General features: G+C 39.7%; 3 protein-coding genes across 3 annotated transcripts; 2 read left to right on the forward strand and 1 right to left on the reverse strand.

Moving 5' to 3' along the window:
- Positions 1-148: 148 nt before the first annotated feature.
- On the forward strand, positions 149-4,465 carry pane1 (proliferation associated nuclear element). Its single transcript, XM_041934038.1, has 6 exons — positions 149-297; positions 1,323-1,399; positions 2,126-2,224; positions 2,775-2,854; positions 3,038-3,129; positions 3,871-4,465. The coding sequence occupies exons 1-6, from the start codon at positions 241-243 to the stop codon at positions 4,018-4,020; spliced, it is 555 nt and encodes a 184-aa protein (XP_041789972.1). The 5' UTR covers positions 149-240; the 3' UTR covers positions 4,021-4,465.
- A 4,401-nt stretch (positions 4,466-8,866) lies between these two features.
- mb (myoglobin) lies at positions 8,867-10,766 on the reverse strand. Its single transcript, XM_041933099.1, has 4 exons — positions 10,723-10,766; positions 9,975-10,060; positions 9,471-9,690; positions 8,867-9,377 (listed from the first exon to the last, which is right to left on the reverse strand). Exons 2-4 carry the CDS (start codon positions 10,055-10,057, stop codon positions 9,237-9,239), a joined length of 444 nt encoding a protein of 147 aa, XP_041789033.1. The 5' UTR covers positions 10,058-10,060; positions 10,723-10,766; the 3' UTR covers positions 8,867-9,236.
- Positions 10,767-13,868: 3,102 nt separating this feature from the next.
- Positions 13,869-19,666, forward strand: LOC121604386 (serine hydrolase-like protein). Its single transcript, XM_041933882.1, has 12 exons — positions 13,869-14,007; positions 14,701-14,844; positions 15,238-15,351; positions 15,868-15,909; positions 15,994-16,013; positions 16,133-16,207; positions 17,440-17,549; positions 17,657-17,736; positions 17,865-17,899; positions 18,004-18,077; positions 18,187-18,274; positions 19,207-19,666. The coding sequence occupies exons 1-12, from the start codon at positions 13,905-13,907 to the stop codon at positions 19,348-19,350; spliced, it is 1,029 nt and encodes a 342-aa protein (XP_041789816.1). The 5' UTR covers positions 13,869-13,904; the 3' UTR covers positions 19,351-19,666.
- Positions 19,667-21,882: the final 2,216 nt, after the last annotated feature.

A 21,882-nucleotide genomic window follows, 5' to 3' on the forward strand; every position in this document is an offset into this window, starting at 1 on the left:
GTACCTGCAAGATATCATGAGGAGTGCATTGTAAAACACCTCGCAGCCTGTAGGGGGCAGAAAGTAACTGCGTATGTACGGAAAACGCCCTGACGTCCCCTCCCTGGAAAGGGAAGACATCATGACGTCAGACGCACGTTCGGAAAAGAAGCGCGAATAAACATGAAATGAGCAGAGATCCCACACTGGATATATTCACTGATTTGTCCAAACTGAGACTGTTTTAATGGGTATGTCAGGATGTCGGTGTTGAAACCGTTTAGTAAGCTGCCTGGTTTGAACACAGCGAACATCTTGGTGAGTTTGTGTTTTCTTAGCTTTAGCTATTGACAGCGAAAGTGTGTTTAGGGTTTGTGAACGCAGCCGTTGCGGTGTTTTAGCTGCTCTAAGGATGAACTAAGAATGGAATAAAACTGTTTTTAAGTGAGGTAAGCTAATGTTAGCCGGGTCTTGTGGATAAATACTTTACTTTTTACCAGACATAAAGCCCTTTTTTTCACTAACCTTAAACAAACCGCTTTTACAATACTTGGAGCCCAATGTAAAAATGTCCTTTCTTACATAAGGATATACTCAGGTTTAAAACACTTGACGCGAATCTCACATGAAGCTCACCGTGACGCAACACCTCAAAGTTTCAAAACAAAAGCATAACAAAAACATTCACGTGTTTCTGAATGCGGTGGTTCCCGATCTGGGGTTCACAAGATAGATCTGGATGGGCTGATGATTTGTACGATAATACTACTAATATTAATACTAAGAATAATAATAAATAATATCTGCCACTAGACATTTTATTTTAGGGTCAGCTGGTGAATAGTTGGAGGACAGCTACCCTAATAATATGGTAGATTTTAAAGAATGAGTAGAGTAATTGTGACTAAAAAATAAAGCATACATTTTTGTACATGGTTTCTTTCAGAGCCCTAAATTCTTGATGTATTAATGTAAGTGCATTAATGTTGTACCTGATCCAATTGACATCTGTTATCTGTTCTGGTTATACCAGTACATTATATTTAAAGAAAGTGTATACTGTTGTCTAAAATAATTTCTGTCTGAAATGTAGTGGAATAGAAGTTACACAGAATGTAAACACTAAAGTAAAGTACCAGCTCCAGTTCAGTACTTAGTAAACGTAGGATACTTTATTACTTTCTACCTCATGTTCAAGTCCATATGTTGTATAAAATACGGCTTCATCTAGGTAAGTGCCGTCCATCTTTAGACTGAGTTTAGATTATTCTGTTTCACTTATTTTTCATGGCAGTGTATTACAGTGCAAATGTGTGTGCTGACTTGGAGTGTTTTTCCTGCAGCTGGTGGAGAGTGAGGAGCAGTTTCAGCAGAGTTTAGCAGCTGCTCTGGTAGAGGAGGCCGCTGTCACTGTGAATGTGTGAGTACTGCTGTAATGCTGCTGAAGTCAGCTGCCTGTTTTAGGAAATGGTCATTAAGCATACAACTGGAAACAACATCTGGTATTCTGCTATCGAAACTAGACTTGTTTCAGATTTTTATCTTTATCTCTTTAACCAGTAAAAAAAAAAATACAGTGTTAAAAAATATTGTATAATCAACAAGAGGAGGTGTTGAATACTTTTTTTTTTGGAAAATTAAGGGTTCAGCTCAGCTGTTGCTGCGTTAATTGTATAATCAGAGTTATCATAATTACCAGTTTCTGACTGGCAAATTATGTTCACATCGGTTCGTAATTGGAAAGCTTTTTCTGAAGGCTCCAATATCCTTTAACTTCAAGACTTTATCAATCTCACAATGGACAAATTTACTGTTACAGAAGCTCATTAGAACACCCTGGGGGGGGGCATGCAAACAGTATTGAAAGTGCAAATAAGCACAGTGCAATAACATAATTCCGACTTTGCACTTAATAATACAGCTTAATAATACATATGTATTGTTAAATGCACAGTATTTTTAAACCTCATACAACCAACTTGAGCTGTCATGACATGACCATATGCAAGTCATAAACATGGGAATCTGTCATCCCTTCCATTCGTCCATCCCATGTGATGTGTCGTCAACACAGACTTACCCCCTCTGTTTACATACTGGTGATCTTATTCAGCCTGACAACAAGCTTGTTTATTGTACCAACCAGGAGGCTTGCTAAGAGTCTGCCTCTGCCCATGGAGAATGAAGAGAGTCGGCCACGGATAGACCTGGTGGTGTTTATCATCAACCTGACCTCAGAGCTCAGGTAACTTTCAAATCATTACATTATTCATATTTCTGCTCTCACCTGTATGTCTTTCCTAACCACTTAGACTATCTCCTCTGCATTGTAATTTTGATTGTGTGTGTGTGTGTGTGTGTGTGTGTGTGTTTTTCTTGAAGAATCCACAGCTGTATTTTGTGTGTCATATTAGTGTATAACTTAGCTTGTCTGTTATTTTATAATGCTAGAAATTTTAACTCAGTAGTGTGGCATCCGCTGTTTGGTTAACTTCAACTATCCAGTGCCTCTTCATTACAAAATATGTTTTTCTTCCTTTTATCTTGCTGCCAATCCTTTGAAAACCCAGACACAGACTTAGTGTACTAGTGCGTACCACACACTACTATTAAAATACAAGGGCTGATTATCATGATGTAGAAAAGAACTACTGATTTCTCCAGCTTGGTTTGGTCTTTATATTGCATGTTTTATCAGCAAGAATTACTGTGATCTCGAAGTAATTATAAACTGTCAAAACATGATATATTGTACTGGTTAATTCTGTGACATGTATTATTTTGTTTTGTCATAGTTTCCAGTCAGCAGAAGCTTCCCTGAAATATCTGGACCCTGGATACTTCCTTGGAAAAGTCTGCTTCATGGTCACTAATGGTATGGCAATGGGTTAAATTTTTTATTTGTATTTGTTTGCTGCCCTCAGTTCCTTGAATCTTGAAGGGAAGACACAACAGGAGCAAAGAGAATGAAATGAATTTGCATTTTGTTGAAAAATGACCACTTATTATGTTATCCTTTTCTGTGTTTCCTTCTGTTTTGTTCATCTGTCTCTTGTAGCTCGTAGCGCTTCGGTCCCCACAGTGCGCCTGGATGCTGTCAGAAAGCTGGCTGCATCCCTCCACTGCCCCTTGCTTTTTGCGGAGGATCAGGTTTGTACCAATTTGTGTTTTAAATTTCAGAGGCAAAACTCATGTGTAGCACTGTAATGTAGCATGAGGGCAAACCGTAGATTTTAGAAACAGGAAATCTGCAGGTCCTAAAAGTCTTACAAATTCTCCAAAAACAGGCTTTAGGATGTATTAAGAAGTCTTAAACATTTTCTGTTGCTTGCCATGTTAAATATTAGAGCTGCAACTAATTATTGTTTTTATCATGAACTAATCTGCAGATTATTTTCTCAATTAATCATTATGTCTATCAGAAAAAAAAATACATGTATTGTTACAATTCCCAAAAGCCAAAGCCCAAAGATATTCAATATGCTATAATGTATGAGATGGAAAAGCATCAAGTCTTTGCATTAGAGAAGCTGGAGCCAGCACATTTTTGCCATTTTGCTTACAAAAAGGCTAAAATGATTATTCAAATATCAAAATAGTGGTGTCTTCTGTTTTCTGTCAAATGATCGTTACAGCTTTATCAGGTGTAAAATGTTTTCGTGTCAACAGGCCTGTCAGGAGACTTTGTCCACTTGATGAAAAGTAGTGATTGTTGTGACAAAGGATAGATCGCAGGAGGCCGTTCACTCCTCTTTGTGGAGTTTCATTCAGCACCATCAGACCTGTAGTGATGTGGCTGAGCTGTAGAGTGTTTCTTAGGGTCCCTGTGCTGTGCAAATGTGTGTTTCTGTTTCTTTAAAAACAGTCATGTGTAACGTTTTTCCCCTCCAGACACCAGATGGTTTGACCAATGCTACAGAACGGTTGCTGACAATCCTGAAGGTGGCAGCCGGCCTCGTTCCCATGGCTACTGCTCTCTACCTGTCCAACCTGACTCGCTGTACTGTGCCCACAGACATTGACCAGCAGAACTTTGATTAACTCCTATGGCTGTTTTCTCTGAAGGGGTGTCTCTGAGTTTCAGTTATATATTTATTTATAACACATGAGCATGTTGTTTCCACTAATCATTTTACATCCATGTTTACACTTTGGCTTTTTCCTCTCTGTCTTATCCCTTGAATCAAAGGATACCTGCAGGGTCCTTAAATTATTAAAGGCATACTGCACACTTAAACACGTTTTTTGAGGTGTAAACTAAATTATATGAGTGTACTGTGATGAAACACATCAATGCTGATGTTAATATTGACATTTCTTTTCAAATGTATAAACTTTGGCTTTTCATTGGTTAAAAATGGCTCAACATGCCCTTCAAATTTTTTGATCATCCTGAACCTTGCAAGGCCAATATTGACAGAGTGAACAGTTTGTGACTCGTGAAATTTGTATATATATAAAAAAGAAATAAACAAAAATGCCTTACCTCCCCCAGCCCCCGCTCTTGAGTCAAGTATTTGCTTAGCGAGATTGTTCACAGGAGTTTATGCTATTTTTTGTCAACCCTCTGCTTAGTATTTTTCAGTTTGGCACAGTGGTTTGGACTTGTGCCTCTGACTGCTGTAGAGGGACCACCGGAGTGCATTCTTTCCCTTGATGAGGATCCCGTGATAAACAACAGGGTCGTGTTCAGCCCGACAAAACACCGCAATACGTTTATTTAAAAAGAAATGGTGATACACTGAACACCCTGTTGTGTTATGCAATAGCACTGCCTTTTAGTATGGTAGGGTTTATATACACATTGCTGCTGATTGCTTTGCGCTATTGACTGCAGTGTGTGAGCTCTGGTGCAAGTCACTCAGTCGTAAATTTCAATCTGTCATCACAATGTAGGTTAAAACGGCTGTGGTCTGAACTTTTGTCAGAGCTTTATGTAGCCTTGTTAGCTGAGTTACTAATAAACATGACAAGTTGGCTTAAATATAATTCGGGGATACCCTGAGTAATGGTGTGTTTTTCCCTTAAAGTTCAGATCACTAACTGGGGGAATTCTTAACCATTTGTTGAGTCCAAATTTGAAATAATATATCTTGTACTAGAATTGAAAACCACACAAATACCAGTTTCATGAACAATTCTGCCTCCAGATAGATGTGAAGAAAAGAGCAGGAGATCGTTTGACACAGTGGGAAAACAGGTGTAAATAATACTGTTAAAGTAGCAGCTTCAGTTTCAGGGTGTTGGTATGGTGCATGCTGGCTCACTGTCATGGCTTACTGAGACACTTAAATAGAACAGAGCCATCATTAATATCATTAGCAACACCTGTGGTTTTCCTACCATGACGAGTCAAATCTGTCTTCATCAAATGATGGCACAAGCTCAGCTCTGTTCACTCATCTAATGGACCGTCTTTTAGCTGCATTAAATGTCTATTTGTGCGCCTGTCGACTGCGCACTCATGGTACACCCCCACATGTGATTTTAATTATTTTGGCTGCTCTTCTCTGGGTTGCGTGGGCAAGTACAGTCTGTGCTTGTTTGACATCGCACTCACTCTCCAATGGAGTCTGGTGACATGATGTAATATCCAGCATAGTTCTGCCCACCTTCAACCTGAACAGGGGTCTAATCAGCCAGATTGAAGATACCTGTGTGGGTGTGCAGGGCTGTTTATTCATACTGCCCTGTATACACGATGCTGCACAGCTCCATTCAAAGCCACAGAATATTCCTGTATTCAGAGAGTATATATTTATAATACAGTGCAGTGGGCTTTTTTTGTATGCTGTGTCTTGGTGTGATGCGTTTAAAAGGAAAACTTAGACCCTGTTTCCACCTGGCATTAATGCGTCTTTGGTGATCTGATCACAAGTGGACAAGTGCAGGTGTGAATAAATGTAAGACACACTGAGAGCACATATGGGCACATTTTTTCAGCAGTGTGTATGCAGTCCACATTGAATGACTGCCTACTTGACTGGCGTCTTGCATGTAAGGGTTAGGTTACGTACTCATTCACGCGCCAGTGGCATCGTATTGAAAGCGAGAATCAACAGGAAGAAGAAGCAGCAACAGGCAAATTGGATTCTTGTAACACACTGATTTCTATTTGGGCTGAAGAGTCAGTACAATGTCTGTGCAAACAAATGATGTACGTGTTTATTTGCATACAGAGCAGGAAAGTGAGATCCAATCACAAGTGGTGATTTGATTACACTGAAACTTTGAATTTAAAAGGATATTTATGGAATTTTGAATTAACCTTATATTTCAATGTACTCTTGGATTAATAATTCAATGCAACACTGGAAAACAATACAATCATTTACATCGTGATTTAACATTAATAGTCTTACGTAATGCTTAATAATGGAATGCTTCATTCCCTAGCATCAGTTTAAGGCACTGACACTGTGTCATACATTTAACATATTGTGCTATGTATTGACATTTTAAAATATCTTCCTAAAATAATGGTGATGATGATGATAATTATAATTCCACTGAAGCACAGACAAAGTGGCTTTCTTGCAAATAGTTTATTTGAAAGCTTCAGGACAGTGTTGGGGATAGTGAAAATTCACAAAACTGACCTAAAGAAGGTCAAGTGGGAGGTGATGAAGCACGAAGACCCCGACCAATCCAAAGAAGCAGAACTCTAACAGAGAACGACAGAGAAATGTAAGTGGAATCAAATTAAAGTGCTTCAACAAAGTTTTAGCTATATTTACAACCAATGGAGACCACAAGTTAAATCATCCAAGCAGCCATTATCTCAGTCAACAGAACCCTCATCTGATGACCTGCTTAACGATATGATTGGATGCATCACAAATGTGTCTGCAGGTATACGGCGTGTTTAAAGTTTTATCTTATCTTACGATGAACTGCACAAAGTTTTAACTGCAGAGAGAGGACACGCATCGAGCGGTGAATCTGATGTAGGGGTTTCTAAGTTTGTTAAATCCAGAGCCTCAAGTCGAGTGTTTGACCTCAGTTCAGGTTGGTCAAGCAACCTGAACTGAGGAGGGGGGGCAGACAGAGGTGTGTGACCAGAGGCATTGTGCCTGGTGTCACGTCTGCAAGCATGCACCAACACACTCACATCCAAACACTATTAATAGATCTTCATGGCAATTATCCATCGTACGAGTTAACCAAACACAGTTATGGCATCAGGTCAGAAACTGGAAGGACAGCGGGGGGTCAGTGGGATTTTGGAATGTCAAAGCCAGCACTGGTAGCTTGTTCTCGCTTGGCTCCTTTAGTCATCAAAAACAGAAACACTTGACCCGTCAACCAAAAGAAACGATTGCCTCTTTCCTCTAACTGAGAATGCCGTGGTCAGCAGACGTTTGACTTTGAGTGACCTCTGGACACATTTTGTGTTTTACTCCACCGCCTTTATAATCACTTCAGGTCTGTGGCCATCTTCAGAGTAGGTCAGAGCTCTGCAACATCATCATCCTCACTTGTTGTCTTCACATTTCCTCAAGCAAACCCAAGTCTTAGTCCTTTGCCCAACAAGAAGTATCATCACAACTGCGTAGCTCACTTTAAGTAGTGAAAATCTTACCTGATGATGGTTGGCGCTATATGATAAGTCACTGCATCATGCAAGTTATTGCAAACCATGTGGAGGAGACCATCGACTTCTGTAATAGACTGCTAGATGGATTGCTGTGAAATTGTTGGGATATTTCAAGAAAAAATAAAAAATGTCAACCTCATGGTGGCAGTAGAGGAAAAGTCTAAGTATCATCAAAGTCAGTAGGAGTCATCCTCTGGGGACCATGAATGTCTGTGCACAATGTCATGATACAAAGTGGACAAAAGTGGTGGAGCAACTGACCGTCCGATATTTCTATCTCAAGACCCCTGCTAGCATGCCTAAAAACATTTTGTGGCTCCAGCCTCAAATATGTGGATTTGCACCTCCTCTCTCCTCAGCGCCATCATGAGTTGAATATCTTTCTATGTATGTATAAATGGTGGTGGCTATTTTTAACTATTTTCTGACATTAAAAGAACAGATGTTGAATAGATCAATCAATGATGAAAATAATCTCTAGTTGCATCCCAAATCATGTCTCACCTTTCTCACCCGTGGTTTTCTACCACCCAACGGGTCCAGAGATGTACCTGAGTGGTCACGACATCACTGAAGTGTTTCTTTTTGTGTGTTTGCTTATTCCTTGTGAAAGAACTGGACTCTTTCACCTCTTTAGGACACTAATTTAGATGGAACAGTGTGTGAAGGAACAATATCTCTTTGACCTGTAGATGATTAATAGACTCGTGCTATCTGTGGCTTTGTTTTCAAGGGTAACGGATATAGATTCACTTCACGCTGAATGGTTTCATGTAGGACGTCACACTTGACCAATGCAGAGATGAGAAGATGACTGATTTGTGGAGGGTTGATACTTTACAAGAAGTTGAAGGAGTGATAAAGTCCCTAATATGGCTCCTGCCAAAGACTCTGCACACGTCCACATTGGATCAGCTGACTAAGAACTAAAAGAGAGCCTGAAAGATAATACGCACAGCGTGACGGTCTTTGGTGGCGTTTTGCAGTGGGTGAAGTGTTCAAGTGGGGTTTTTGATACGCGTCTGTATCTAAGTGCATTTGTCTCCTTCTCTCTCTCTCTGTGTGTGTGCAGGCATTTGATGTTAAGAGTTCTACCCTTGACCTGGTTCCTGTCTGAACTGTCAGACTCTAACAATGTGCTGGACTGGATTTCAGGCGACACGTCTTACCAAAGACTTGCTTTCTCTCATACTTTATTATCTATTATGAGCAATTAGTTTACCAGAGCTGATTTATAACTCTATTTCCATTAGCACAGAGGACACAGGAGGTGACTTTTTTAATATCCAGAACAGGAATTTTATTGGTAATATTTGACAGCAGTTTACAATATGTTGTAAGCCAACAATCATGAACAAGATTAATCTAATTTAACTGAAATAAAGAACATATCTATTAGTGAGCAGTTATAGAAGGGAACACAATAACAGAATACAACTACACTAGCTAACACAATCTAGTACAGGAATACTGCAATAATAGATTGCAGTTAAATTTTATCATGTATTTGAGCTCTTATGGTGATGCTGCAAAGGATTTCTTCTAATGGCAGATTAGTTATTGTATGTTTGCTGAGGATTAAATAGTTTAACTTTCAGGAGGACATGCATGTGGGAAGTTTCCTCGTCTGACCCCGGCATGACTCATGTGACTTCATTCTTCAGCCGGTGAAGCCCAGCTCTTTGTAGTTGGCATCAATGTCAGCAATGACAGTGGCCATCACGTTCCTCAGGGCTTGCTGCCCGGCGGCATCGAGTCCTGCCTTCTCCTCCATGACTTTAACAATGACCTCACTGATCAGCTGAAGGGAAAATACAGAGAAAATCATACGAACTGCTTTAAAATCAGGTTGGAGCACCATGCATGCACCATGTGTACTGTACATCAGGCTCACCTTGAAGTTGTTTATGGGGATCTTGTGCTTGGTGGCGTGGCTGTTGGCCATAGGCTTAAGGATGGCAGCGTGGTCGCCTTTGGCCCTCAGCAGCTCACCCAGCTTCTTCAGCACAGTGGCACCGTGGGCAGAAATAGCTGCGTTACCAGCCAGGTCACCCTGGGCGATGCCGTCAAATTTGGGGAACAGCTTCAGGGTGTCTGGGTGCTCCGTGAATAAACTAAGAAGAAAAGGAAATGTGAGAATTCACCAGAGAAAACAGGGTCATAGCTGCTATTGAGGACACTGAGGTCATGTCCTCTGTGTTCTTTTTTTTATTATTATTTCCCAGCTGTCAGGTTGAGAAATAAAACTTAAAATAAAAAAATATATACAGTATAATTAAGCAGTTAAATAAATAAATAAAAACATCCTAAGTTGTGTTTTACAGAACCCTGACTTACAGCCCTGCATACCACATGACCTACAGGAAAGAGTTTATCTTATCTTGCCACAGCCACTGACCGGGTCAGAACCAGGCCCCCGTGGGCAGGGTAGTCTGCCTCCACTGGACCCCAGAACTTCAGAACCATATCAAAGTCAGCCATGATCTGAGAAGAAGGACAGAAGGGTCACAAAAACTCCAATCTGAGGAATATTTAGAGAACGGAAAAGTTCTCTGATCACATCAGGCTGCACAGTCTTATCCTATTGTTCATGTCCTGTAGTCATTACTAGAAAGAGGTGGATTACCTCAGCTGCCCCCACTGAGTCTGTAATGTAACCTCACTGTAGCGCTACATAATTTATATGAAGTGAAATCTCAAGCACCGCTGGTTTTGAGGCTCTTAAAGCTGTCACATGCTAATAAAGATCATGTAAACAAACAATATTTTTCCATTCAATAAAGGTATTTTTTTCTTCAAGCATAGTTATCTTTATTTTAATTTCTCCTAAAAGTATTTTTCCTCTAGCAGCTTTAATTCGATGACCTTGGCTCCTGAAAACTGCATTATTTCTTAAAACTTTATGCATTAAAACATTCTGGATGAGGCCATTTCTCTGCATCCTGAATTCAAAGCAGAGTGAAGTATGTCTTATTATTCGGAGCTCCTGAGGACCAGCTTGTTACCGAATACTGCTTTAATCAAACTATTATGTACTTTTTAAGTTATATTTATTTTTTGTCACTTTTCTTCTCAACACACTTTACCAATAAATAGACTTATTCTAAGGTTTGAGTATGAAATCATTAAAACAAGACGGTGCCTACCTGCAAAGTAGTCAAATTTCCTGTGTGACTATACCAAATTCCTGTTGACCTGACCCCCCCACCACCACCAAAACTGACCTTTTATACTCCCTCCCTCTGTCCCGTCACTAAATTATTCCAGCCCGCCCATTCGTCTACCTCTCTCACTGCACGTCTCTTCAAATCTCTTCACAACACCTCCAAACTTAATCTGGAAACTTTTGTTTTGTCTCCAATATGATTAGGACTCAGGGAGGCTTCCTGTTTTCTGCTTTGTCTCACTGAGCATGTATATGTCCTCCTTTATCTCGTTTGAGTAAAAGAAATCATATTTACCCAAAAAAATATTCAAAGTGTGTGTGTGTGTGTGTGTGTGTGTGTGTGTGTGTGTTTAGATTAGACACAGCCGGTGTTTGGGTTTGTGTTTAGGAAAAGCAATAACATTTAAGACAAACTAAAAACTTGGTAGAAAGCACACAGATTTCTGGCGAAGACATTATTTGAAGCAGTGAGCCAGTGCACTCAGGGCTTCACAGTGATTTTGGAGCAGCTGCTGTGTGACCCAGCTTTGACTGTACTGGCTGTTGTCGAAACTATTTGAAATTGCCAGGTGTCAACTTTCTGGTCAGTTTGGAGCCTGTTGAACTGTATTGTGTTAAAGACATTCGGTCACAATGTCGGCCTTATTCTTGCCCATTCTGCCTCCCTGTCCCTCCTTTCAGCCGCAGTGAATAGAGGGACGGGGGTTACTGCAGGGCAGGAGAGAGCGGCTGGATGAGGCAGTCAGGTGACCGGGACAGGTGGAGCACTCTGAGGGCATCTGGTGGACAGGTAGAGATATGGCAGTGACGGCGGTGTGAGGATGTGGGAACGTGGCTGAACGGAGGGAGAGAGGGACAGTGGCACAATCAGACGGGTGTTATTCCTCATGAAGAAAAGCCATTTTCTTTAGGTGGTTTTTGGGTGGATATTCGCACAATTCATTAGATTTAGATTTAGATTTAGATTTTTTTTTCATGTGACAACCAAGGTTTTAAAATGATACTTTCTGATAACAATGGGAATTATATTGTTAACTCTAATACAACCATTGTGTAATGTTTTTTTTAATGGATACATGAACCTGGTTTTGCACATTTTTTGTATTTACCAAGTGAAGGATAGGAGACACAGTCGAGGAAAAAGTACCAACACACTGGATTTGAGCTGGCAAATGTATCTTAACTGAGCAGGTGGCATTTCAGTCGAGTACGGTTCAGTTTACTTTATTTCGCCAGGTTAATCCACTCAGATTCAACACCGCATTCCAAGGGAACCACCAAAATAAGTAAAAGCTATCAAAAAAAATCTGCACAATTTGCCTACTGAAGGCAAATGGAAACCATCTGCTATCACCTGACAGCAGTTTAGTCTCTGGTGGCAATGGCCAGTGTTTTTGGGCTTCCGATGTTGCGAGTGGATACAGATGATCCACCCTACTCTGACTTGACATCCCAGCAACACCTTAGGGGTTTTATTCGGATTTGGCAGCAATGTTCACGTGGCCTCAAGGATGAACTTATTAGGTTTTGGTGGTCAAAGGTCACTGTGACCACAGAAAACACGTTTTTGACAAACTCAAGAATTCATAAACTAATTATGACAAAACATCACACAAATGTCCCCTAGAATAAAATGATGAAGTGATGACATTTTATATCCAGAAGGTCAAAGGTCAGCCTCACTGTGACATCGTGATGTGCTGCAAAAACACTTTTCTGTCCATTATCCAACACCATAACTCAGAACAGAAGGGGTTTTGTGATCATCTTTCACATTTGCTCAGATACTGAGTTGCTGACACTACTCTTAGGCTCCACCTTGAAACTGCGCTGATTGTAGAGATCTTCGGTGCTGCCAGGTTGAAGATGTGTGTGAAGCATTGATGTTTTACAATTTGTAGCTTCTTTGCAGCAACATCCATATTTTAAGCATCGTAGTCACCACAAGCTCATTGGTTGTGCTGATATTGAGCTTCAGGTGATTGTTGTTGCTCCATGTGATGAAGCTCTCAATCACTCATCTGGAAAAATAGACTCTAAGTGAAGACAACATGTTTCTCCCTGGACATTATTCACTGGAATCGTACATGTGGTGTATGGCGATAACTTCCAATTCACATAAAGTGCACTTTGTATGTTTGAAAACTTCTATCAGTTGCTGTGTTTCCTCTTTAAACTACTGTAACCTGTGAGGCCCTGCACAGCCACACAGGTAATGCACCTGTAATAATGCACCTGGCTGTTAATTGGTCCCACCCAAACAGCTGCAACAAAGCAAACCGGAGAGCCAGGTAGGCAGCTATCAATGAAGCACACTCACAGCTACTCAAACACATGAATCAAACACATTGATACGATGGATAGGAGTGATATCTTTGCTTTATGCTTTTAATAAAAACAAATAAGCCTGACCTTCACCCACTTTCATGATATTCAGCTTTAGGTCTGCTTAATATCACAGAGTCAAAACCAGACATGGAGAAGGAATCTAGATCAAACTCCATGTCTGGAGATATGTGTTTTTATCAAGTTAATGATAAACATCTTACCTGCTTACATTCGGGATTATTCCTTCATATCTGTCACTGCTGTAACTTTCATTTTCTGGATTTAACTCCTTATTCATGTTAAACTGATCTTTATCTTGTATATAATTTGCACTAATAAAATCATACTTATATGTATCTTTTAATTTATTGCCTGTTTTTTATATCTTATGTTTATGCCTTTTTAATGTTTTATGTGCAGCACTTTAACTGCTGTATTTATACTTGATGTGAACAGTTTGCTACTCTCTGTTTACTGTGTTTTTTTAAACATGCATTTGACGTTATAACCTCATGAGTCTATGTTTCCTGCTCTTGTCTGTAAACAGGGAGTCACTGTTTTACGGTGTTTGTGTGTCAAAGTTTGTGGCCTGTGAACCAGTCGGCCCTCTGCTGGTGGTCAACGGTCGTCGTCACAGTGGGCAAAAGGTAAGCCCCTCCCTTTCTTCGCAGTGATTGGTCCAGACTGTAGAACCGCATATCCACTTATCCAGTAGGAGCTTCAGCTCGCATCACGTGGTTATTCAAACCCGGAAGACGACAGTGGCAGGAAGAATAGTTCGTTTGAAGTAGGATACCGGTCCCGTGTTTTTTTTCATGCCGAACTATTTTCTAAATGTTTATAGTTTTTAATTACAGCGGTTGTTCCGCAGAGTTGTTTCCAAAGATGATGCACGCTTTGAAAGGCATCAGGCACTACAGCACAGTGAAACAAGCAGGTGGGACTGTGCGCAAACAAAGTTTTAAAAACAATAACTTATACAGAGAAGAGAAAAGTGAAATGAGTCGTGTTTACATGGAGATGTTGTTTGCAATATTGCGAGCGCTTGTGTCTTAGCTGCAGACTGTACAACAAGAATAATTAACAAGATATACAGAGAGAAATCCTGACTCAAAATCAATGTCAAACATTAGTATTGCTATTAAATGTTTTATGTAAAAAAAAAAAAAACATGGGTTCAGTCATTGGGGAGCAGTGGGTTATTTACATGGAAGCTATTGAAAAAAATAGTATATTTATACATTACCTATAAAAAATATTGTTATGAAACAGAAGAAGCACTAAAATCAGGTGTGTCCTGTTTTGCCAGTGTAGTAATAAGTTTACATGGAAGTTATTGACAAATTGCCAAATTATTTATTAATGAAATATTTCTGTAAAATAAATGAATTACACGTCAACTGTCATGAAAACAATTTTGCATCATTTTTTAATGATAGTGTACGTTAATATGGGCAAGTCAGCATGACGGTATTTGAGACACAGGTATTGAAAGGAGTGAATGCCGAATATCAATCCATTACTCATGCTCTTTATTGAACACAACAAGAAAACAGGACGCATAGTGAACAGAAAACAGTTCTTTTTAAAAGAGTAAGAATATCTTACTGTTAATATTACTCATGCCCAGTTTCAGAGCTCTCTGTGCCGGTCCCGTGGGGGGAGATCAGAGGTAAAGTCTGGGGTCCTGATCATGGTCGTCCTGTGCTGTGCCTGCACGGCTGGTCTGACAACTGTGGAACATTCAACACCCTCATTCCCCTTCTGCCAAAAGGTAGTTGTTTCCATTATATCATGTGTACATACAGTATAGCATTTATCAGCTCGTTCAGCCACTCGTGCTGCGTTATAATTTTAGGAAAATTATTGTGTTATTGGAGCTGTTAGAAGAGCTGCCTCTCATCCAAAAGGATGAGAGTTTGAACCCTTTTCTGGCCTATGTGCATGTTGTTTGATAAATACGTTACTACTACTGCCCTTTAAAAAAGACACTAACATGACAATTGTCTTTCAGCTAAAGCAAACACACTCACATTTTCTCCAGAAAGGGTTGAGATTTTTATTTATTTATTTATTTTTTGGTTTAATACAGGTCATTATTTTGTTAAAGAAATAATATGACGATGACTTGGTGCGACTCAATCCTGATCTCTGTCCTTCCTCTCAGAGTGCAGATATGTGGCGGTGGACCTGGCAGGTCACGGTCAGTCATCACATCGTGCTCCTGGAGTTTTCTACTCTTTTCCGACATATGTGATGGATGTACACAGAGTTGTTGACGGTGTGTGAGTTCATTACTTGCAGGACATGTTTATAGCCACTAATTCAGCAATACCAGCTTTTGAGATCTCTGCGGGGATATAGTGTGCTTATCAGGTGATAAAAGACTGTGTATATTGGGTGAGTTTTGCCTTTGCAGAGCTCTTCACTCTCAGCTGTTGCTGGAGCTGTCAACAACATGCTACAGTTTTTTCAAACATGGTGATGGCAGCTGAGTTGTCTCCATGACAACCAATACATTTCCACCCTCTGAAGAAGACTGCAGTTGAAAGCTCCTGTTCGTAATTTGATTTTAAGTTTTCTTTGTCAAATCAAAAATTTTATGCTCCCTTGCACACATTTACCGTTTAAACCCAGGATTAGCGTTGTGATATATTTTAGCTTTATCACCGAGCTCTGGTGCATCTGTACTGCCGTTAAACTGCAGTAGTGATGTTGTCTTTCAACTAAACACAGTCTCCATATGTGTGATGAGATACTGAGCCTGGTTGATGAGCTGTGAAATTAACTCCCACAGCTCTGCAGTGGAAAAAATTCTCCATCATAGGCCACAGCATGGGTGAGTACAGCTTTACAGCAGAATTAAAGCAATTTGAAATGTTTATGATATTTTATATTTATGTGTACACTTATTTTACTTCAGGTGGCAACATTGCTGGACTGGTAAGTGACAGTGTCAGGACAGGCTGTTTCATCGTGTTACTATTATAACACAATTCACACTCTGTGCAGACTCTTGTGCTGTTCTGTGTGGGATTTAGTCCGTATTGTGTTTTCCACAGTACAGCGCACTGTATCCTGAGATGGTGGATGCCGTCGTACTGCTGGACTCTTATGGATTCTTACCTACAGAACTGGTACTGCATCAGTTTTTACACCCTGGACTACAGTTACCACAGGGCTGCAATTTGTTGTTCATGCTTAGGGTTTATTGTCCCTCTAGATTTTTCCCCAATCACTTTCTGTAGAAGTAATCATTTAATTCTTGAGCAATGCTTAAAAATCGGACCATGAATGTGGGCTTTTTATTTCACATCACCATCAAACTATCTGCACAACTTTACCTCACAAAAATGTCTCTGGGCAGACCATAATAAAGGCTGAACTAGACAACAGACTGTTTTGCTAGAAGTAGACAGTGTGTCATTTTTTATGCCTACCTGTCTCATCTACAACAAGAGTGCTGCTGTTCTCCAGGAATATAATCCCAGGGTATATGCAGGTCTTGAAAAGTATCACTGAATTTAGTGTCATGAAATATTAAAACATCTGTAATTTACAAAAGATGAGAAATATTTTCTCAGCTTAGTGGTTAATTCATTCATTTATTTTATGCCACATATCCAGGAGACATGATTAAATAAATAATATCCCTAGGAAATATTGCTACATCTTGGTCGTATCATCCATGCCAGTTCCACCATACTTTCATGCTTTGTATGAAACATGAAACAGGCATTATTCTGTTGTCTACGTTGTCTTTAAAAAATCCATCAGTCGATTTTTCTGCCGCTTATCTGTGGACGGGTCACGGCGGTAGCTGGCTATGACGTCCCTCTCCCCAGTAAAGTTTTACAGCTCCTCCTGGGGGCTCCCGAGGCGTTCCCAAGCCTTGAGACGTCTTAAAAAGGCTACGCAGAAACCCTGACATTACTCTACTAAACATGCAGAGAGATACAAAGGCCAAGAAATATTTAGAGTTCAAATTTATTGTTGGTGAAAAAAACACAGGAGTGGTATAGGAGCTCCCTGGGGAGAGAAAAAGAACAATGTCTCAAGTGGCCCTCGGGTGATTAGAGTTTGAGCCCCCTGATTTACACTAACAAACTGTATGGCTTCATTATGGTGTCTGAGGGGTTGTTTGATATTTTGAAAGGCATCACATTTAAGAAGTGCTTTTAGTCACTAATGTAATTGAGTGTGACACATCTTTGCGCTGTGGGTCAGGGCGAAGCAGTCACATTATGTTACTGCATTACTCCATAATATTTCACAAAGAGAGTCGTGCTGTACGATCCACTCTTTTGTCTGTGCTTTTGAATTGCTTCCCTCATCACTTCTGTCATCATTTCTGTGTGTTTTCTTGCAGAAAGAAGTGCCTAAAGTGATGAGGCAGGGCTTTGACGAGCTGCTTCAGTTTGAAAAAAAGACAGAGGAGAAGAGGATAAGAGTTTACACTTATGAAAATGCAGTAGAGAGGTGCTACACCTTCCTACTTACAAAAAAAAAAAAAACGATTGAACATCCACTCATCCAATAATTTTTGTACAACTGTTGACTAAAAAAAACTTTTAATTTTCTTTAAGGCTTTTGGCTGCAAACCCGACTCTTTCTGAACAGTCTGCGCACATCCTTTTAGAGCGAGGTGTAGCTCAAGTTGAAGGAGGTATGGCTTTATTTTCCTCCTCTCTGTTTGTTGGTGCTCCCCATAGAAAAAACATGAGTTCACTCACTGAATAATCTCACTTTGTTTTTACTCCTCTGCTGAAAATATGATGTATGTGTCTCCTGCAGGAGTGGTGTTCTCTCGAGACTTTCGTGTTAATCTGGTAGGTTCCTGCCGTACCAGCTCATCTCTTTGCCTTTTTATTTCTCCCAAATGTTTCAGCAGCCCATAAAATATATGTACGCCATGTTTTGTTTTTATTTGCAGAAAAACGTGCGCATCAGTTTTGAGCAGAGTCTGGAGATGCAGTCGAGGATACAAGCCTCTGTTCTAGTTGTTCTGTAAGATATCCTTCCACCTCACGTTTCATTATTACATTTACTAAACTCAGTACAAATACTAGTTGTACCTTAGTAAACATACATACCATCTTTTTCATTGTCTTTCTAGAGCAGAGGACGGCTTTAAGAAACTCTTTCTTGATTCAGATCAAAGGAAATTTACCTCAGCACTTCTCCAGGCCTATAGGGACAGAAATGTGAGTGTATTTTTACAGTGTGCTTGTGTAAAGTAGGTACACTTGTATCTTCGTGTTTATTTTTAGCCGGCAAGCTTGTGTGTGCGTGTGTGTAATTGTGCATAGTAGACAGGCAGACAGCTGCACAGATGCAAAAGCAGCAGTGTTGTACAAGCTCAATGTCTCAGAGGCAGCAGAATTTTTCTAGCTGTGAACCTCAACACTGACCCACATACAGGAATTGGTCAAGTGCTGCAGATGAGAGAGAAAACAGAGGATGTGAATCAGCTCAGTGTCTCCAATGATCTCTTTCTCTTTCCAAGTCAGCTGGTGATAGAAAAATTCAGTGGATGTCAGAATAATAGTAAACACTCATCAAATTCCAAATTATTTTTAAAGCAGTTATAATCAACATTTGTATCATAATAATGTGTGACGATGTGAAAAGTGTCTCTCTTAGTGCCGAACCTGCATAGAATCATTACATTACCTTACCATCATTACCTCTGCTGCTCCCCTTCAATTGAGCTTTAGAGCCAGCTCGTTTTTTAACTGTGGCAGCTTTATTTTACTTACATTTTGAGTGCAGCAGGCCCCTCTCTTCCCCCAAAAAAGCTGCAAGCTACCCGCCCAGCACCAAATGGCAGACAGATACAGTTAGCCACTAGCTGGTCATTACAGCTGTGTTTCCATCAAAGTCTTTTTTGTGCATTTTGAAGTATCTTATTAGGAAAGATTGATGGAAAGAAAAAAAAAACTTCTACTTGTAATGGCGTGATGTGTAAACAAGCAAGTTCATCTTATTAAGAGGAGATTATTTGTCAATGTTGTATTCACAATTAGCTTCTGCTGCCTGCCATGTGGCCAAAAACAATCAGTTATTGCAGATTAAAATGTTGCACTTTGATTGAATCTCTCATACTCGTCTCATTGTGTCCGACTCTTCCTCTCAGCACACGGTGGTGACAGTACCAGGAGATCATCACATCCATCTGAATAATCCTGAAGTCGTTGCTCCACTTGTGTCTGACTTCCTGCAGAACAAAGTGCTCTCACAGTCAGCCGCCCTGACAAACGAAGGGAACGCCAAGTTATAGCAAACACAAATAAGCATCGATTTTGCCTCAAGTCATAGAACACTGCTACAAGTTCCTGTGTTTATACTGTAAAGCTGACCCTCTGTGCTCCAACCAGAGTCAACCAGCTGCCTTAGCATCAACCAGTTGCCTCATGCTGCTTTTGGTAAGATGATACTTTCTGATACAATGGGAATTACACTCAGCGGCCACTTTACTAGGTACACCTTGCTAGCACCGGGTTGGACCCCCTTTTGCCTTCAGGACTGCCTTAATCCTTCGTGGCATAGATTCAACAAGGTACTGGAAACATTCCTCAGAGAGTTTGGTCCATATTGACATGAAAGCATCACGCAGTTGCTGCAGATTTGTCGGCTGCACATCCATGATGCGAATCTCCCGTTCCACCACATCCCAAAGGTGCTCTATTGGATTGATATCTGGTGACTATGGAGGCCAGTTGAGTACAGTGAACTCATTGTCATCTTCAAGAAACCAATCTGAGATGATTCAAGCTTTATGACATGGTGCATTATCCTGCTGGAAGTAGCCATCAGAAGATTTAGTTTAGTTTATTTCAGTCATATATATACTTCAAAGCAACAAAAGAAAAAAAAAACAATTTTGACTGAAAAAGGCTCAGGCAGAAGCAAAACTTATATATATATACTCATGCACATACATATCTCTTTTCCCCCTTTTTTTTCAATTACAGCCATAACTCCTAAATATAAATCCACATAATGATTTTTTTGAACAAAACAAAGGAAGTACATTGCTTAGGTTTGAGATCAGCACTATTCCACAGCTGAACCCCTTTAAAAGAAATACATCTTCTTATTTAGCTTTTTTATTTATTATTTATTTAGCTTGGTAACAACAATTTGCTTCCATCTCTGAACTCATATTTACTCTCAGACACTATGAAAGACTTACGCACACTGTCTGGTACTGTTTTATTTTTTACATTAAACATGATTTGCATTGTTCTACAATAAACCAAGTCTCTAAACTTCAAAACATGAGAATTTAAAAATAATGGATGTGTATGGTCATAATAACCAGCTTTGTTTATGATGCGTATGGCTCGTTTTTGTTGTAACACAATTTTATCAGTTGTGGTTTTAAACGTAGATCCCCATAATTCCATGCAGTAAGTTAAATAAAGTATCAGAGGACAGTAAATCAAATATAAACTTTTGTGATTTGACATGTCTTTGGTTTTGTACATGATTGCAATTGATTTTGTGATTTTCCCTTTTACATACTCGACATGTTTTTTCCAGTTTAGTTTGTGATCGATCACAACCCCGAGAAATTTGGTCTCCCAAACCCTTCCTATTTCAATGTTAGAGATTTTTTATTTAATATTACTTTCAGATTGGCTTCCAAATATCATACATTTAGTTTTCTTTATATTAACAGATAATTTATTGCCATCAAACCAAGTTTTGAACACTCCAAGTTCTTGTTCAACAGTGTGCAGAAGTTCCTCTAAATTTTCCTCGGAGGAGTACAAATTTGTGTCATCAGCAAACATGATACATTGTATCATTGTTTGTTAGAAACATGACAAATGTCATTAATTTTGACCCACTGACGTTCCAAAAGTAGTTTGGAAGTTGAATTTGTATGGATTTATTTCTAATAATATGATTTATTACCTTCCAGGTTTTTTGTATATTATTCTTTGTCAAGGAAGTGGGGACTTAGGGGAACTATGAGGGATTGAACCCAGATGCAGACACACAAGGGTGCGCTTGATTCAAATTAATAAATTTATTAAACACAACAAAAAAAACACAACTAAGGAAACTATGATTAAACACACACACACACTAGGGGCAAGGGCTATACATACAACGAAGCAACACAGGGAAACAATGAATAAACACAGAGCACGCAAACTCAGCGGAGCAGGGGAAAAGACTAAGACAACACAAGAAACTCACTAACACAAAACGTGGCAGGAGAAATTATCAGTGACTAAAATAAAGAACAGAAAATGCTCCCGTAGGAGAAAGACACAAACGAAAGACCTTGAACTTAACTAACAAAACAACAGAAAACTTCCTTCAGTCTCTCCGTGTTCCTTCTGTAAACTACTGTAACCTGTGAGGCCCTGCACAGCCGCACAGGTAATACACCTGCAACAATACACCTGGCTGTTATTTACTCCGGTTCATCGGACCTCTGCTGAACCTCTGTCGAAGTTGGGCAGAACTACACTGGTTGTCATGATGTCACCAGACTTCATGTATTAATGATAATGATAGAAGTGTAATTAGTCCTATACCCAAACAGCTGCAACAAACAGGAGAACCGGGTAGGCAGGTATTAATAAAGCATGCTCAGCAGCTACTCAAACACATGAATCAAACACATTGATACAATGGATAGGAGTGATATCTTTGCTTTATGCTTTTAATAAAAACAGATAAGCCTGACCTTCATCCACTTTCATGATATTCAGCTATACTCCACTTCTTTAGTTGCAATTTAGAAGCTGTGACGAACAGAGTTTGACTGAAATTATTTAACTATTGGTTTATA

This window comes from Chelmon rostratus, chromosome 3, assembly GCF_017976325.1.
Source record: "Chelmon rostratus isolate fCheRos1 chromosome 3, fCheRos1.pri, whole genome shotgun sequence".
NCBI lineage: Eukaryota > Metazoa > Chordata > Actinopteri > Chaetodontiformes > Chaetodontidae > Chelmon > Chelmon rostratus.

Bases quoted from the DNA above. Each gene is read 5' to 3' on its own strand.
- LOC121604386 (XM_041933882.1), top strand. From the start codon at position 13,905: ATGTTTATAGTTTTTAATTACAGCGGTTGTTCCGCAGAGTTGTTTCCA. The intron at 15,352-15,867 runs GTGTGTGAGTTC...TAACTCCCACAG, and splicing joins TGTACACAGAGTTGTTGACG to CTCTGCAGTGGAAAAAATTC. The intron at 17,900-18,003 runs GTAGGTTCCTGC...TTTTATTTGCAG, and splicing joins GAGACTTTCGTGTTAATCTG to AAAAACGTGCGCATCAGTTT.
- mb (XM_041933099.1), bottom strand. From the start codon at position 10,057: ATGGCTGACTTTGATATGGTTCTGAAGTTCTGGGGTCCAGTGGAGGCA. The intron at 9,691-9,974 runs GTCAGTGGCTGT...TTTTCTTCTTAG, and splicing joins GGGGGCCTGGTTCTGACCCG to TTTATTCACGGAGCACCCAG. The intron at 9,378-9,470 runs GTGAGCCTGATG...TTTTCCCTTCAG, and splicing joins TCCCCATAAACAACTTCAAG to CTGATCAGTGAGGTCATTGT.
- pane1 (XM_041934038.1), top strand. From the start codon at position 241: ATGTCGGTGTTGAAACCGTTTAGTAAGCTGCCTGGTTTGAACACAGCG. The intron at 1,400-2,125 runs GTGAGTACTGCT...TGTACCAACCAG, and splicing joins GCCGCTGTCACTGTGAATGT to GAGGCTTGCTAAGAGTCTGC. The intron at 3,130-3,870 runs GTTTGTACCAAT...TTTCCCCTCCAG, and splicing joins TGCTTTTTGCGGAGGATCAG to ACACCAGATGGTTTGACCAA.